Below are 18276 nucleotides of genomic sequence, written 5' to 3' on the forward strand. Positions count from 1 at the left end.
GCCCTTCAGTAACTGTGACCGGTAATCTCCCTGTTACACCTACATGTAATATACAACGAGCCCCCGAGCATTTTAGTGCTCGCCCATCAGTAACTGTGACCGGTAATCTCCCTGTTACACCTACATGTAATATACAACGAGTCCCCGAGCATTTTAGTGCTCGCCCATCAGTAAATGTGACCGGTAATCTCCCTGTTACACCTACATGTAATATACAACGAGCCCCCGAGCATTTTAGTGCTCGCCCATCAGTAAATGTGACCGGTAATCTCCCTGTTACACCTACATGTAATATACAACGAGCCCCCGAGCATTTTAGTGCTCGCCCATCAGTAACTGTGACCGGTAATCTCCCTGTTACACCTACATGTAATATACAACGAGCCCCCGAGCATTTTAGTGCTCGTCCATCAGTAAATGTGACCGGTAATCTCCCTGTTACACCTACATGTAATATACAACGAGCCCCCGAGCATTTTAGTGCTCGTCCATCAGTAACTGTGACCGGTAATCTCCCTGTTACACCTACATGTAATATACAACGAGCCCCCGAGCATTTTAGTGCTCGTCCATCAGTAACTGTGACTGGTAATCTCCCTGTTACACCTACATGTAATATACAACGAGCCCCCGAGCATTTTAGTGCTCGTCCATCAGTAACTGTGACCGGTAATCTCCCTGTTACACCTACATGTAATATACAACGAGTCCCCGAGCATTTTAGTGCTCGTCCATCAGTAACTGTGACTGGTAATCTCCCTGTTACACCTACATGTAATATACAACGAGCCCCCGAGCATTTTAGTGCTCGTCCATCAGTAACTGTGACCGGTAATCTCCCTGTTACACCTACATGTAATATACAACGAGCCCCCGAGCATTTTAGTGCTCGTCCATCAGTAACTGTGACCGGTAATCTCCCTGTTACACCTACATGTAATATACAACGAGTCCCCGAGCATTTTAGTGCTCGTCCATCAGTAACTGTGACCGGTAATCTCCCTGTTACACCTACATGTAATATACAACGAGCCCCCGAGCATTTTAGTGCTCGTCCATCAGTAACTGTGACCGGTAATCTCCCTGTTACACCTACATGTAATATACAACGAGCCCCCGAGCATTTTAGTGCTCGCCCATCAGTAACTGTGACCGGTAATCTCCCTGTTACACCTACATGTAATATACAACGAGCCCCCGAGCATTTTAGTGCTCGCCCATCAGTAAATGTGACCGGTAATCTCCCTGTTACACCTACATGTAATATACAACGAGCCCCCGAGCATTTTAGTGTTCGCCCATCAGTAACTGTGACCGGTAATCTCCCTGTTACACCTACATGTAATATACAACGAGCCCCCGAGCATTTTAGTGCTCGTCCATCAGTAACTGTGACCGGTAATCTCCCTGTTGCACCTACATGTAATATATGATGAGCTGTAATCCCCCTCTTATGTCTGATCTCTGGGAGCAGGTGACGCTCTCCCGGGTTCCGGCACCTGTTCACACTCCTCTGTCGTCTCATTTGCAGGGTCACCGAGCTGCGGACGGAGAATCTTCCCTTCCTGACTGTTCTATTTGTGAATGAGTGGCGGCTGGTGGCGGCGGTAAGCCTATCTCCTCGCAGGGCACCCATGTGGTCTGCAGACTTGTTGCTGTGTGACCTCAGCAGACAGATTCAGGTTAATCTGACCCTACGGGAACCTGCCAGTACAATGTTATGGAAACGGTGCTACAGTGGTGTAGGCCCTTGTGTCCCAATAAAATCATTTCTTATTTGGAGAGACTCGAGGTGCCACCGAGCCATGATCAATCTCAGGGAGGATTCATATACAAATCAGGCTGGAGGTGCTCAGGGGGCGTGTCAATGCACTTACAGGAAACCTGGTGCCATGAAATTTCCGCCCCATCTGCAGGTCCCATATTATATATTGGAGGTGACTGTATGTAGTTTTTTGAGAAAAGACTCGGTATAACTTCTATTTTATTTATTTATTCGTCTGGTCTTTCTGCGCTTTTTGGTCACATGGGCAGCCGTCCTATCAGTGACTGACAGTCACCTCAGCATGCACAATTACACAGAAAATGCTGTCAGTCACTGATTTGACCGCACACTGGACCAAAAGAGCAGCCAGTTACATGATAAAACTCCGGTTGTACCGAGACTATACTCACAAGGCTGCATCTGATCTCCTCTAGGAGATGGTCCCTATAGATCAGACTGTGTTTCTTGGTATCTATTTCCTTTAATCTCCCTCTTCCTGGTGCACTGACAGGATCCAAGAGCAATGATACGCTCCCAGTGTACCAACAAGTCCCCGGTGCACTGACACTTCCCCGAAGCACTAACCCATCCCAGTCAACTGACCTGTTCCCATTGCACTGACATTTCTCCTGTGCACTGACCCGTCCCCATAGCACTGATACGTCCTCGATGCACTGACACGTCATTGGAGCACTAACACATCCTTGGTGTATCCACCGAGTACTGATACATCCCTGATAAACTGACACTTCCCCATTGTACTGACACATTCCTGGTGCACTAACATGTCCCTGTAGCACTGATATGTCTCCAGTGCCCTGACAAGTCTCCAGTACACTGACACATCCCCGGTGCACTGACACATCCCCGGTGCACTGACACGTACCCGGTGCACTAACCTGTCCCCAGAGCAATGATATGTCTCCGGTACCCTGACAAGTCTCCAGTACACTGACACGTCCCCGGTGCACTGACACGTCCCCGGTGCACTAACCTGTCCCCAGAGCAATGATATGTCTCCGGTACCCTGACAAGTCTCCAGTACACTGACACGTCCCCGGTGCACTAACCTGTCCCCAGAGCAATGATATGTCTCCGGTACCCTGACAAGTCTCCAGTACACTGACACGTACCCGGTGCACTAACCTGTCCCCAGAGCAATGATATGTCTCCGGTACCCTGACAAGTCTCCAGTACACTGACACGTACCCGGTGCACTAACCTGTCCCCAGAGCAATGATATGTCTCCGGTACCCTGACAAGTCTCCAGTACACTGACACGTCCCCGGTGCACTGACACGTCCCCGGTGCACTAACCTGTCGCCAGAGCAATGATATGTCTCCGGTACCCTGACAAGTCTCCAGTACACTGACACGTCCCTGGTGCACTAACCTGTCCCCAGAGCAATGATATGTCTCTGGTACCCTGACAAGTCTCCAGTACACTGACACGTCCCCGGTGCACTAACCTGTCCCCAGAGCAATGATATGTCTCCGGTACCCTGACAAGTCTCCAGTACACTGACACGTCCCCGGTGCACTGACCTGTCCCCAGAGTAATGATATGTCTCCGGTACCCTGACAAGTCTCCAGTACACTGACACGTCCCCGGTGCACTAACCTGTCCCCAGAGCAATGATATGTCTCCGGTACCCTGACAAGTCTCCAGTACACTGACACGTCCCCGGTGCACTAACCTGTCCCCAGAGCAATGATATGTCTCCGGTACCCTGACAATTCTCCAGTACACTGACACGTCCCCGGTGCACTAACCTGTCCCCAGAGCAATGATATGTCTCCGGTACCCTGACAAGTCTCCAGTACACTGACACGTCCCTGGTGCACGAACCTGTCCCCAGAGCAATGATATGTCTCCGGTACCCTGACAAGTCTCCAGTACACTGACACGTACCCGGTGCACTAACCTGTCCCCAGAGCAATGATATGTCTCTGGTACCCTGACAAGTCTCCAGTACACTGACACGTCCCCGGTGCACTAACCTGTCCCCAGAGCAATGATATGTCTCCGGTACCCTGACAAGTCTCCAGTACACTGACACGTACCCGGTGCACTAACCTGTCCCCAGAGCAATGATATGTCTCCGGTACCCTGACAAGTCTCCAGTACACTGACACGTCCCCGGTGCACTAACCTGTCCCCAGAGCAATGATATGTCTCCGGTACCCTGACAAGTCTCCAGTACACTGACACGTCCCCGGTGCACTAACCTGTCCCCAGAGCAATGATATGTCTCCGGTACCCTGACAAGTCTCCAGTACACTGATACGTCCCCGGTGCACTAACCTGTCCCCAGAGCAAAGATATATCTCCGGTACCCTGACAAGTCTCCAGTACACTGACACGTCCCCGGTGCACTAACCTGTCCCCAGAGCAATGATATGTCTCCGGTACCCTGACAAGTCTCCAGTACACTGACACGTCCCCGGTGCACTAACCTGTCCCCAGAGCAATGATATGTCTCCGGTACCCTGACAAGTCTCCAGTACACTGACACGTCCCCGGTGCACTAACCTGTCCCCAGAGCAATGATATGTCTCCGGTACCCTGACAATTCTCCAGTACACTGACACGTCCCCGGTGCACTAACCTGTCCCCAGAGCAATGATATGTCTCCGGTACCCTGACAAGTCTCCAGTACACTGACACGTACCCGGTGCACTAACCTGTCCCCAGAGCAATGATATGTCTCCAGTACCCTGACAAGTCTCCAGTACACTGACACGTCCCCGGTGCACTAACCTGTCCCCAGAGCAATGATATGTCTCCGGTACCCTGACAAGTCTCCAGTACACTGACACGTCCCCGGTGCACTAACCTGTCCCCAGAGCAATGATATGTCTCCGGTACCCTGACAAGTCTCCAGTACACTGACACGTCCCCGGTGCACTAACCTGTCCCCAGAGCAATGATATGTCTCCGGTACCCTGACAAGTCTCCAGTACACTGACACGTCCCCGGTGCACTAACCTGTCCCCAGAGCAATGATATGTCTCCGGTACCCTGACAAGTCTCCAGTACACTGACACGTCCCCGGTGCACTAACCTGTCCCCAGAGCAATGATATGTCTCCGGTACCCTGACAATTCTCCAGTACACTGACACGTCCCCGGTGCACTAACCTGTCCCCAGAGCAATGATATGTCTCCGGTACCCTGACAAGTCTCCAGTACACTGACACGTACCCGGTGCACTAACCTGTCCCCAGAGCAATGATATGTCTCCGGTACCCTGACAAGTCTCCAGTACACTGACACGTCCCCGGTGCACTGACACGTCCCCGGTGCACTAACCTGTCCCCAGAGCAATGATATGTCTCCAGTACCCTGACAAGTCTCCAGTACACTGACACGTCCCCGGTGCACTAACCTGTCCCCAGAGCAATGATATGTCTCCGGTACCCTGACAAGTCTCCAGTACACTGACACGTCCCCGGTGCACTAACCTGTCCCCAGAGCAATGATATGTCTCCGGTACCCTGACAAGTCTCCAGTACACTGACACGTCCCCGGTGCACTGACACGTCCCCGGTGCACTAACCTGTCCCCAGAGCAATGATATGTCTCCGGTACCCTGACAAGTCTCCAGTACACTGACACGTCCCCGGTGCACTGACACGTCCCCGGTGCACTAACCTGTCCCCAGAGCAATGAGATGTCTCCGGTGCCCTGACAAGTCTCCGGTGCACTACTGATAATCGCTAATAGAGGCTTGTGACAAACGCGGTTTGACCTATTCCTACAGCTGAGGGCCTGCTGCAATGTGCTAGTGCATGTAGGCTCTGTACAGGTTTGTGCTGCAGTGAATATCTCACAGGACTGTGTATTATTCTTTGTCTAGGGACATGACTGTGCCCCCTACCTGTTCACCTACTCTGGCCCAGGGAAGCTGCAAGTTATCTGCAAAATGGAGTCTGAGAAGCAAGTTGCCCGTTCTGCAACCTCAGCCATGCAACACTTCCGCAACCTGGATAAAAAAGCCGCCCAGGACAGCGAGTGCTCTGAAGTGGGCACACTGCACCAAAACAGCATCAGGTGGGAGCAAACTGCACCAAAACAGCATCAGGTGGCAGCACACTGCACCAAAACAGCATTCGATGGGAGCACACTTCACCAGAACAGAATAAAATGCGGGCACACTGCACCAAAACAGCTGCAGGTGGGAGGACACTGCACCAAACCAGCAACAGGTGGGAGGACACTGCACCAAAACAGCATCAGGTGGGAGGACACTTCACCAAAACAACATCATGTGGGAGCACACTGCTCCAAACCAGCATCAGGTGGGAGCACACTGCACCAAAACAGCATCAGGTGGGAGCACACTGCACCAAACCAGCAACAGGTGGGGGGACACTGCACCAAAACAGCATCAGGTGGGAGCACACTGCACCAAAACAACATCATGTGGGAGCATACTGTTCCAAACCAGCATGAGGTGGGAGCACACTGCACCAAAACAGCATCAGGTGGGAGCACACTGCACCAAAACAGAATCAGGTGGGGGCACACTGCACCAAACCAGCATCAGGTGGGAGCACACTGTTCCAAAACAGCTGCAGGTGGGAGGACACTGCACCAAACCAGCAACAGTTGGGAGGACACTGCACCAAAACAGAATCAGGTAGGAGAACACTGCACCAAAACAGCATCAGGTGGCAGCACACTGCATCAAAACAGCATTCGATGGGAGCACACTTTACCAGAACAGAATAAAATGCGGGCACACTGCACCAAAACAGCTGCAGGGGGGAGGACACTGCACCAAAACAGAATCAGGTAGGAGAACACTGCACCAAAACAGCATCAGGTGGGGGCACACTATACCAAACCAGCATCAGGTGGGAGCACACTGCACCAAACCAGCATCATGTGGGAGCACACTATACCAAACCAGCATCAGGTGGGAGCACACTGCACCAAACCAGCATCATGTGGGAGCACACTGTTCCAAACCAGCATCAGGTGGGAGCACACTGCACCAAACCAGCATCAGGTGGGAGCACACTGCACCAAACCAGCATCATGTGGGAGCACACTGCACCAAACCAGCATCATGTGGGAGCACACTGCACCAAACCAGCATCATGTGGGAGCACACTGCACCAAACCAGCAACAGGTGGGAGCACACTGTTCCAAACCAGCATCAGGTGGGAGCACACTGTTCCAAACCAGCATCATGTGGGAGCACACTGCACCAAACCAGCATCAGGTGGGAGCACACTGCACCAAACCAGCATCAGGTGGGAGCACACTGCACCAAACCAGCAACAGGTGGGAGCACACTGTTCCAAACCAGCAACAGGTGGGCAGACACTGCACCAAAACAGAATCAGGTGGGAGGACACTGCACCAAAACAGCATCAGGTGGGAGCACACTGTTCCAAACCAGCATCAGGTGGGAGCACACTGCACCAAAACAGCATCAGGTGGCAGCACACTGCATCAAAACAGTATAAAATGAGGGCACACTGCACCAAACCAGCAACAGGTGGGAGCACACTGCACCGAACCAGCAACAGGTGGGAGCACACTGTTCCAAACCAGCATCAGGTGGGAGCACACTGTTCCAAACCAGCAACAGGTGGGAGGACACTGCACCAAAACAGCATCAGGTGGCAGCACACTGCATCAAAACAGTATAAAATGAGGGCACACTGCACCAAACCAGCAACAGGTGGGAGGACACTGCACCAAACCAGCAACAGGTGGGAGGACACTGCACCAAAACAGCATCAGGTGGCAGCACACTGTACCAAACCAGCATCAGGTGGCAGCACACTGTACCAAACCAGCAACAGGTGGGAGGACACTGCACCAAAACAGCATCAGGTGGCAGCACACTGCATCAAAACAGTATAAAATGAGGGCACACTGCACCAAACCAGCAACAGGTGGGAGCACACTGCACCGAACCAGCAACAGGTGGGAGGACACTGCACCAAAACAGCATCAGGTGGCAGCACACTGTACCAAACCAGCATCAGGTGGCAGCACACTGTTCCAAACCAGCAACAGGTGGGAGGACACTGCACCAAAACAGCATCAGGTGGCAGCACACTGCATCAAAACAGTATAAAATGAGGGCACACTGCACCGAACCAGCAACAGGTGGGAGCACACTGCACCGAACCAGCAACAGGTGGGAGCACACTGTTCCAAACCAGCATCAGGTGGGAGCACACTGTTCCAAACCAGCAACAGGTGGGAGGACACTGCACCAAAACAGCATCAGGTGGCAGCACACTGCATCAAAACAGTATAAAATGAGGGCACACTGCACCAAACCAGCAACAGGTGGGAGGACACTGCACCAAACCAGCAACAGGTGGGAGGACACTGCACCAAACCAGCATCAGGTGGCAGCACACTGTACCAAACCAGCATCAGGTGGCAGCACACTGTACCAAACCAGCAACAGGTGGGAGGACACTGCACCAAAACAGCATCAGGTGGCAGCACACTGCATCAAAACAGTATAAAATGAGGGCACACTGCACCAAACCAGCAACAGGTGGGAGCACACTGCACCGAACCAGCAACAGGTGGGAGGACACTGCACCAAAACAGCATCAGGTGGCAGCACACTGTACCAAACCAGCATCAGGTGGCAGCACACTGTTCCAAACCAGCAACAGGTGGGAGGACACTGCACCAAAACAGCATCAGGTGGCAGCACACTGCATCAAAACAGTATAAAATGAGGGCACACTGCACCAAACCAGCAACAGGTGGGAGCACACTGCACCGAACCAGCAACAGGTGGGAGGACACTGCACCAAAACAGCATCAGGTGGCAGCACACTGTACCAAACCAGCATCAGGTGGCAGCACACTGTTCCAAACCAGCAACAGGTGGGAGGACACTGCACCAAAACAGCATCAGGTGGCAGCACACTGCATCAAAACAGTATAAAATGAGGGCACACTGCACCAAACCAGCAACAGGTGGGAGCACACTGCACCGAACCAGCAACAGGTGGGAGCACACTGTTCCAAACCAGCATCAGGTGGGAGCACACTGTTCCAAACCAGCAACAGGTGGGAGGACACTGCACCAAAACAGCATCAGGTGGCAGCACACTGCATCAAAACAGTATAAAATGAGGGCACACTGCACCAAACCAGCAACAGGTGGGAGGACACTGCACCAAACCAGCAACAGGTGGGAGGACACTGCACCAAAACAGCATCAGGTGGCAGCACACTGTACCAAACCAGCATCAGGTGGCAGCACACTGTACCAAACCAGCAACAGGTGGGAGGACACTGCACCAAAACAGCATCAGGTGGCAGCACACTGCATCAAAACAGTATAAAATGAGGGCACACTGCACCAAACCAGCAACAGGTGGGAGCACACTGCACCGAACCAGCAACAGGTGGGAGGACACTGCACCAAAACAGCATCAGGTGGCAGCACACTGTACCAAACCAGCATCAGGTGGCAGCACACTGTTCCAAACCAGCAACAGGTGTGAGGACACTGCACCAAAACAGCATCAGGTGGCAGCACACTGCATCAAAACAGTATAAAATGAGGGCACACTGCACCAAACCAGCAACAGGTGGGAGCACACTGCACCGAACCAGCAACAGGTGGGAGCACACTGCACCAAACCAGCAACAGGTGGCAGCACACTGCACCAAACCAGCAACAGGTGGCAGCACACTGCACCAAACCAGCAACAGGTGGGAGCACACTGCACCGAACCAGCAACAGGTGGGAGCACACTGTTCCAAACCAGCATCAGGTGGGAGCACACTGTTCCAAACCAGCAACAGGTGGGAGGACACTGCACCAAAACAGCATCAGGTGGCAGCACACTGCATCAAAACAGTATAAAATGAGGGCACACTGCACCAAACCAGCAACAGGTGGGAGGACACTGCACCAAACCAGCAACAGGTGGGAGGACACTGCACCAAAACAGCATCAGGTGGCAGCACACTGTACCAAACCAGCATCAGGTGGGACCCTGACAACTCTCTCTTGTTGCAGCCAGTTGTCAGCGATGGATAGTGACCTGAGCGGCATCTCCAGATTCAGCAGCAGCGGGATGGACGGCGCCCTGGTCATCTGGTCCTCACAGGTAGGATGAACCTCTGTTTGATGGGGTGATTATGCTTTCCAGGGAATGAGGAGTTAATTCTACCACTTTCTGGTCTCCAGAGCTGAGCTGACTCCTGGTAACTGCAGACACTATGGCGGATGTGGACGTGTGACCCTGAGAAACCTGAGACCTGCTCAGAAGAGACTGAGAATGTCAAGAAGATTCCTGGCAGATCCCAACTTCCTTCTCACATGAGACGGGTCCATAACAAGAAAATACAACTGTGTCTTCATGTATTACTGTGTCAGCCACCTCATTCCTCACCCCCACACACCTATATAGGGACTGGACCAGAGACCCCTGCAGTCCTATACATGGACCGGACCAGAGACCCCTGCAGTCCTATACAAGGTCCGGACCAGAGACCCCTGCAGTCCTATAGATGGACCGGACCAGAGACCTCTGCAGTCCTATACATGGACCAGACCAGAGACTCCCCACACACCTATATATGGACCAGACCAGAGACCACTGGAGTCCTATAGATGGACCGGACCAGAGACCTCTGCAGTCCTATACATGGTCCGGACCAGAGACCCCTGCAGTCCTATAGATGGACCGGACCAGAGACCTCTGCAGTCCTATACATGGTCCGGACCAGAGACCCCTGCAGTCCTATACATGGACTGGACCAGAGACCTCTGCAGTCCTATACATGGTCCGGACCAGAGGCCCCTGCAGTCCTATAGATGGACCGGACCAGAGACCTCTGCAGTCCTATACATGGTCCGGGCCAGAGACCCCTGCAGTCCTATAGATGGACCGGACCAGAGACCTCTGCAGTCCTATAGATGGATCGGACCAGAGACTCCTGCAGTCCTATACGTGGTCCGGACCAGAGACCCCTGCAGTCCTATACATGGTCTGGACCAGAGACCCCTGCAGTCCTATACATGGTCCGGACCAGAGACCTCTGCAGTCCTATACATGGACCGGACCAGAGACCCCTGCAGTCCTATACATGGACCAGACCAGAGACCACTGCAGTCCTATACATGGACCAGACCAGAGACCTCTGCAGTCCTATACATGGACCAGACCAGAGACTCCCCACACACCTATATATGGACCAGACCAGAGACCACTGGAGTCCTATAGATGGACCGGACCAGAGACCTCTGCAGTCTTATACATGGTCCGGACCAGAGACCCCTGCAGTCCTATAGATGGACCGGACCAGAGACCTCTGCAGTCCTATACATGGTCCGGACCAGAGACCCCTGCAGTCCTATACATGGACTGGACCAGAGACCCCTGCAGTCCTATACAAGGTCCGGACCAGAGACCCCTGCAGTCCTATAGATGGACCGGACCAGAGACCTCTGCAGTCCTATACATGGACAAGACCAGAGACTCCCCACACACCTATATATGGACCAGACCAGAGACCACTGGAGTCCTATAGATGGACCGGACCAGAGACCTCTGCAGTCCTATACATGGTCCGGACCAGAGACCCCTGCAGTCCTATAGATGGACCGGACCAGAGACCTCTGCAGTCCTATACATGGTCCGGACCAGAGACCCCTGCAGTCCTATACATGGACTGGACCAGAGACCTCTGCAGTCCTATACATGGTCCGGACCAGAGGCCCCTGCAGTCCTATAGATGGACCGGACCAGAGACCTCTGCAGTCCTATACATGGTCCGGGCCAGAGACCCCTGCAGTCCTATAGATGGACCGGACCAGAGACCTCTGCAGTCCTATAGATGGATCGGACCAGAGACTCCTGCAGTCCTATACGTGGTCCGGACCAGAGACCCCTGCAGTCCTATACATGGTCTGGACCAGAGACCCCTGCAGTCCTATACATGGTCCGGACCAGAGACCTCTGCAGTCCTATACATGGACCGGACCAGAGACCCCTGCAGTCCTATACATGGACCAGACCAGAGACCACTGCAGTCCTATACATGGACCAGACCAGAGACCTCTGCAGTCCTATACATGGACCAGACCAGAGACCACTGCAGTCCTATACATGGACCAGACCAGAGACCCCTGCAGTCCTATAGATGGACCGGACCAGAAACCTCTGCAGTCCTATACATGGTCCGGGCCAGAGACCCCTGCAGTCCTATAGATGGACCGGACCAGAGACCTCTGCAGTCCTATAGATGGATCGGACCAGAGACTCCTGCAGTCCTATACGTGGACCGGACCAGAGACCCCTGCAGTCCTATACATGGTCTGGACCAGAGACCCCTGCAGTCCTATACATGGTCCGGACCAGAGACCTCTGCAGTCCTATACATGGACCGGACCAGAGACCCCTGCAGTCCTATACATGGACCAGACCAGAGACCACTGCAGTCCTATACATGGACCAGACCAGAGACCTCTGCAGTCCTATACATGGACCAGACCAGAGACCTCTGCAGTCCTATACATGGACCAGACCAGAGACCACTGCAGTCCTATACATGGACCAGACCAGAGACCCCTGCAGTCCTATAGATGGACCGGACCAGAGACCTCTGCAGTCCTATACATGGACCAGACCAGAGACTCCCCACACACCTATATATGGACCAGACCAGAGACCCCTGCAGTCCTATACATGGACCAGACCAGAGACCCCTGCAGTCCTATACATGGACCAGACCAGAGACCCCTGCAGTCCTATACATGGACCAGACCAGAGACCCCTGCAGTCCTATACATGCACCAGACCAGAGACCCCTGCAGTCCTATAGATGGACCGGACCAGAGACCTCTGCAGTCCTATACATGGACCAGACCAGAGACCTCTGCAGTCCTATACATGGACCGGACCAGAGACTCCCCACACACCTATATATGGAACAGACCAGAGACCACTGGAGTCCTCTAGATGGACCGGACCAGAGACCTCTGCAGTCCTATACATGGTCCGGACCAGAGACCCCTGCAGTCCTATAGATGGACCGGTCCTATACATGGTCCGGGCCAGAGACCCCTGCAGTCCTATAGATGGACCGAACCAGAGACATCTGCAGTCCTATACATGGTCCGGACCAGAGACCTCTGCAGTCCTGTACATGGTCCAGACCAGAGACCCCTGCAGTCCTATACATGGTCTGGACAAGAGACCCCTGCAGTCCTATACATGGTCCGGACCAGAGACCTCTGCAGTCCTATACATGGACCGGACCAGAGACCCCTGCAGTCCTATACATGGACCAGACCAGAGACCACTGCAGTCCTATACATGGACCAGACCAGAGACCTCTGCAGTTCTATACATGGACCAGACCAGAGACCACTGCAGTCCTATACAAGGACCAGACCAGAGACCCCTGCAGTCCTATACATGGACCAGACCAGAGACCACTGCAGTCCTATACATGGACCAGACCAGAGACCACTGCAGTCCTATAGATGGATCAGACCAGAGACCACTGCAGTCCTATACATGGACCAGACCAGAGACCACTGCAGTCCTATACATGGACCAGACCAGAGACCTCTGCAGTCCTATACATGGTCCGGACCAGAGACCCCTGCAGTCCTATACATGGTCCGGACCAGACACCTCTGCAGTCCTATACATGGACCGGACCAGAGACCCCTGCAGTCCTATACATGGACCGGACCAGAGACCCCTGCAGTCCTATACATGGTCCGGACCAGAGACCTCTGCAGTCCTGTACATGGTCCGGACCAGAGATCCCTGCAGTCCTATACATGGTCCGGACCAGAGACCCCTGCAGTCCTATACATGTTCTGGACCAGAGACCTCTGCAGTCCTATACATGGACCGGACCAGAGACCCCTGCAGTCCTATACATGGACCAGACCAGAGACCACTGCAGTCCTATACATGGACCAGACCAGAGACCTCTGCAGTCCTATACATGGACCGGACCAGAGACTCCCCACACACCTATATATGGAACAGACCAGAGACCACTGGAGTCCTCTAGATGGACCGGACCAGAGACCTCTGCAGTCCTATACATGGTCCGGACCAGAGACCCCTGCAGTCCTATAGATGGACCGGTCCTATACATGGTCCGGGCCAGAGACCCCTGCAGTCCTATAGATGGACCGAACCAGAGACATCTGCAGTCCTATACATGGTCCGGACCAGAGACCTCTGCAGTCCTGTACATGGTCCAGACCAGAGACCCCTGCAGTCCTATACATGGTCTGGACAAGAGACCCCTGCAGTCCTATACATGGTCCGGACCAGAGACCTCTGCAGTCCTATACATGGACCGGACCAGAGACCCCTGCAGTCCTATACATGGACCAGACCAGAGACCACTGCAGTCCTATACATGGACCAGACCAGAGACCTCTGCAGTTCTATACATGGACCAGACCAGAGACCACTGCAGTCCTATACAAGGACCAGACCAGAGACCCCTGCAGTCCTATACATGGACCAGACCAGAGACCACTGCAGTCCTATACATGGATCAGACCAGAGACCACTGCAGTCCTATAGATGGATCAGACCAGAGACCACTGCAGTCCTATACATGGACCAGACCAGAGACCACTGCAGTCCTATACATGGACCAGACCAGAGACCTCTGCAGTCCTATACATGGTCCGGACCAGAGACCCCTGCAGTCCTATACATGGTCCGGACCAGAGACCTCTGCAGTCCTATACATGGACCGGACCAGAGACCCCTGCAGTCCTATACATGGACCGGACCAGAGACCCCTGCAGTCCTATACATGGTCCGGACCAGAGACCTCTGCAGTCCTGTACATGGTCCGGACCAGAGATCCCTGCAGTCCTATACATGGTCCGGACCAGAGACCCCTGCAGTCCTATACATGTTCTGGACCAGAGACCTCTGCAGTCCTATACATGGACCGGACCAGAGACCCCTGCAGTCCTATACATGGACCAGACCAGAGACCACTGCAGTCCTATACATGGACCAGACCAGAGACCTCTGCAGTCCTATACATGGACCAGACCAGAGACCACTGCAGTCCTATACATGGACCAGACCAGAGACCCCTGCAGTCCTATACATGGACCAGACCAGAGACCCCTGCAGTCCTATACGTGGACCGGACCAGAGACCTCTGCAGTCCTATACATGGACCAGACCAGAGACTCCCCACACACCTATATATGGACCAGACCAGAGACCACTGGAGTCCTATAGATGGACCGGACTAGAGACCTCTGCAGTCCTATAGATGGACTGGACCAGAGACCGCTGCAGTCCTATACATGGACCAGACCAGAGACCCCTGCAGTCCTATACATGGACCAGACCAGAGACCACTGCAGTCCTATACATGGACCAGACCAGAGACCTCTGCAGTCCTATACATGGACCAGACCAGAGACCACTGCAGTCCTATACAAGGACCAGACCAGAGACCCCTGCAGTCCTATACATGGACCGGACCAGAGACCCCTGCAGTCCTATACATGGTCCGGACCAGAGACCTCTGCAGTCCTGTACATGGTCCGGACCAGAGATCCCTGCAGTCCTATACATGGTCCGGACCAGAGACCCCTGCAGTCCTATACATGGTCCGGACCAGAGACTTCTGCAGTCCTATACATGGACCGGACCAGAGACCCCTGCAGTCCTATACATGGACCAGACCAGAGACCACTGCAGTCCTATACATGGACCAGACCAGAGACCTCTGCAGTCCTATTCATGGACCAGACCAGAGACCACTGCAGTCCTATACAAGGACCAGACCAGAGACCCCTGCAGTCCTATACATGGACCAGACCAGAGACCCCTGCAGTCCTATAGATGGACCGGACCAGAGACCTCTGCAGTCCTATACATGGACCAGACCAGAGACTCCCCACACACCTATATATGGACCAGACCAGAGACCACTGGAGTCCTATAGATGGACCGGACTAGAGACCTCTGCAGTCCTATAGATGGACGGGACCAGAGACCCCTGCAGTCCTATACATGGACCGGACCAGAGACCCCTGCAGTCCTATACATGGACCAGACCAGAGACCACTGCAGTCCTATACATGGACCAGACCAGAGACCCCTGCAATCCTATACATGGACCAGACCAGAGACCACTGCAGACCTATAGATGGACCGGACCAGAGACCCCTGCAGTCCTATACATGGACTGGACCAGACCAGAGACCCCTGCAGTCCTATAGATGGACCGGACCAGAGACCTCTGCAGTCCTATACATGGACCAGACCAGAGACTCCCCACACACCTATACATGGACCGGACCAGAGACCTCTGCAGTCCTATAGATGGACCGGACCAGAGACCTCTGCAGTCCTATAGATGGACTGGACCAGAGACCCCTGCAGTTCTATAGATGGACCGGACCAGAGACCCCTGCAGTCCTATAGATGGACCAGAGACCTCTGCAGTCCTATAGATGGACCGGACCAGAGACCTCTGCAGTCCTATACATGGTCCGGACCAGAGACCCCTGCAGTCCTATACATGGACCAGAGACCTCTGCAGTCCTTTACATGGACCGGACCAGAGACCCCTGCAGTCCTATACATGGTCCGGACCAGAGACCCCTGCAGTCCTATAGATGGACCGGACCAAAGACCCCTGCAGTCCTATAGATGGACCAGAGACCTCTGCAGTCCTATACATGGACCGGACCAGAGACCCCTGCAGTCCTATACATGGACCGGACCAGAGACCTCTGCAGTCCTATACATGGTCCGGACCAGAGACCCCTGCAGTCCTGGACCAGACCAGAGACCCCTGCTGTCCTATAGATGGACCAGAGACCTCTGCAGTCCTATACATCGACCGGACCAGAGACCCCCCACACACCTATATATGGACCAGACCCGAGACCACTGGAGTCCTATACATGGTCCGGACCAGAGACCCCTGCAGTCCTATATATGGACTGGACCAGAGACCCCTGCAGTCCTATACATGGACCGGACTGGAGACCCCTGCAGTCCTATACATGGACCAGACCAGAGACCCCTGCAGTCCTATAGATGGACCAGAGACCCCTGCAGTCCTATATATGGACTGGACCAGAGACCCCCACACACCTATATAGGGACCAGACCAGAGACCACTGGAGTCCTATACATGGTCCGGACCAGAGACCCCTGCAGTCCTATATATGGACTGGACCAGAGACCCCTGCAGTCCTATACATGGACCGGACCGGATACCCCTGCAGTCCTATACATGGACCAGACCAGAGACCCCTGCAGTCCTATACATGAACCAGACCAGAGACCCCCCACACACCTATATATGGACCAGACCAGAGACCACTGGAGTCCTATAGATGGACCGGACCAGAGACCTCTGCAGTCCTATACATGGTCCGGACCAGAGACCCCTGCAGTCCTATACATGGACCAGAGACCTCTGCAGTCCTATACATGGACCGGACCAGAGACCCCTGCAGTCCTATACATGGACTGGACCAGAGACCTCTGCAGTCCTATACATGGTCCGGACCAGAGACCCCTGCAGTCCTGGACCAGACCAGAGACCCCTGCAGTCCTATAGATGGACCAGAGACCTCTGCAGTCCTATACATCGACCGGACCAGAGACCCCCCACACACCTATATATGGACCAGACCCGAGACCACTGGAGTCCTATACATGGTCCGGACCAGAGACCCCTGCAGTCCTATATATGGACTGGACCAGAGACCCCTGCAGTCCTATACATGGACCGGACCAGAGACCCCTGCAGTCCTATACATGGACCAGACCAGAGACCCCTGCAGTCCTATAGATGGACCAGAGACCCCTGCAGTCCTATATATGGACTGGACCAGAGACCCCCACACACCTATATAGGGACCAGACCAGAGACCACTGGAGTCCTATACATGGTCCGGACCAGAGACCCCTGCAGTCCTATATATGGACTGGACCAGAGACCCCTGCAGTCCTATACATGGACCGGACCGGATACCCCTGCAGTCCTATACATGGACCAGACCAGAGACCCCTGCAGTCCTATACATGAACCAGACCAGAGACCCCCCACACACCTATATATGGACCAGACCAGAGACCACTGGAGTCCTATACATGGACCAGACCAGAGACCCCCCACACACCTATATAGGGACCAGACCAGAGACCTCTGCAGTCCTATACATGGTCCGGACCAGAGAACTCTGCAGTCCTATGCATGGTCCGGACCAGATACATGGACCAGACCCCTGGAGTCCTATACATGGATTGGACCAGACACTCCCACACACCTATACATGGACCGGACCAGAGACCCCTGCAGTCCTATAAATGGACCGGACCAGAGACCCCTGCAGTCCTATAAATGGACTGGACCAGAGACCCCTGCAGTCCTATACATGGACCGGACCGGAGACCCCTGCAGTCCTATACATGGACCAGACCAGAGACCCCTGCAGTCCTATACATGGACCAGGCCAGAGACCCCCCACACA

General features: G+C 53.9%; 1 protein-coding gene across 1 annotated transcript; it reads left to right on the forward strand.

The window, feature by feature from the left end:
- Positions 1 to 1528: 1528 nt before the first annotated feature.
- On the forward strand, positions 1529 to 10134 carry LOC141078036 (actin-related protein 2/3 complex subunit 1A-B-like). Its single transcript, XM_073564843.1, has 4 exons — positions 1529 to 1607; positions 5625 to 5818; positions 9787 to 9877; positions 9958 to 10134. Exons 2-4 carry the CDS (start codon positions 5691 to 5693, stop codon positions 9961 to 9963), a joined length of 225 nt encoding a protein of 74 aa, XP_073420944.1. The 5' UTR covers positions 1529 to 1607; positions 5625 to 5690; the 3' UTR covers positions 9964 to 10134.
- Positions 10135 to 18276: the final 8142 nt, after the last annotated feature.

Source organism: Dendrobates tinctorius, unplaced genomic scaffold, assembly GCF_039654945.1.
Source record: "Dendrobates tinctorius isolate UK_male_01 unplaced genomic scaffold, ASM3965494v1 ptg000491l, whole genome shotgun sequence".
Classification (NCBI taxonomy): Eukaryota; Metazoa; Chordata; class Amphibia; order Anura; family Dendrobatidae; genus Dendrobates; species Dendrobates tinctorius.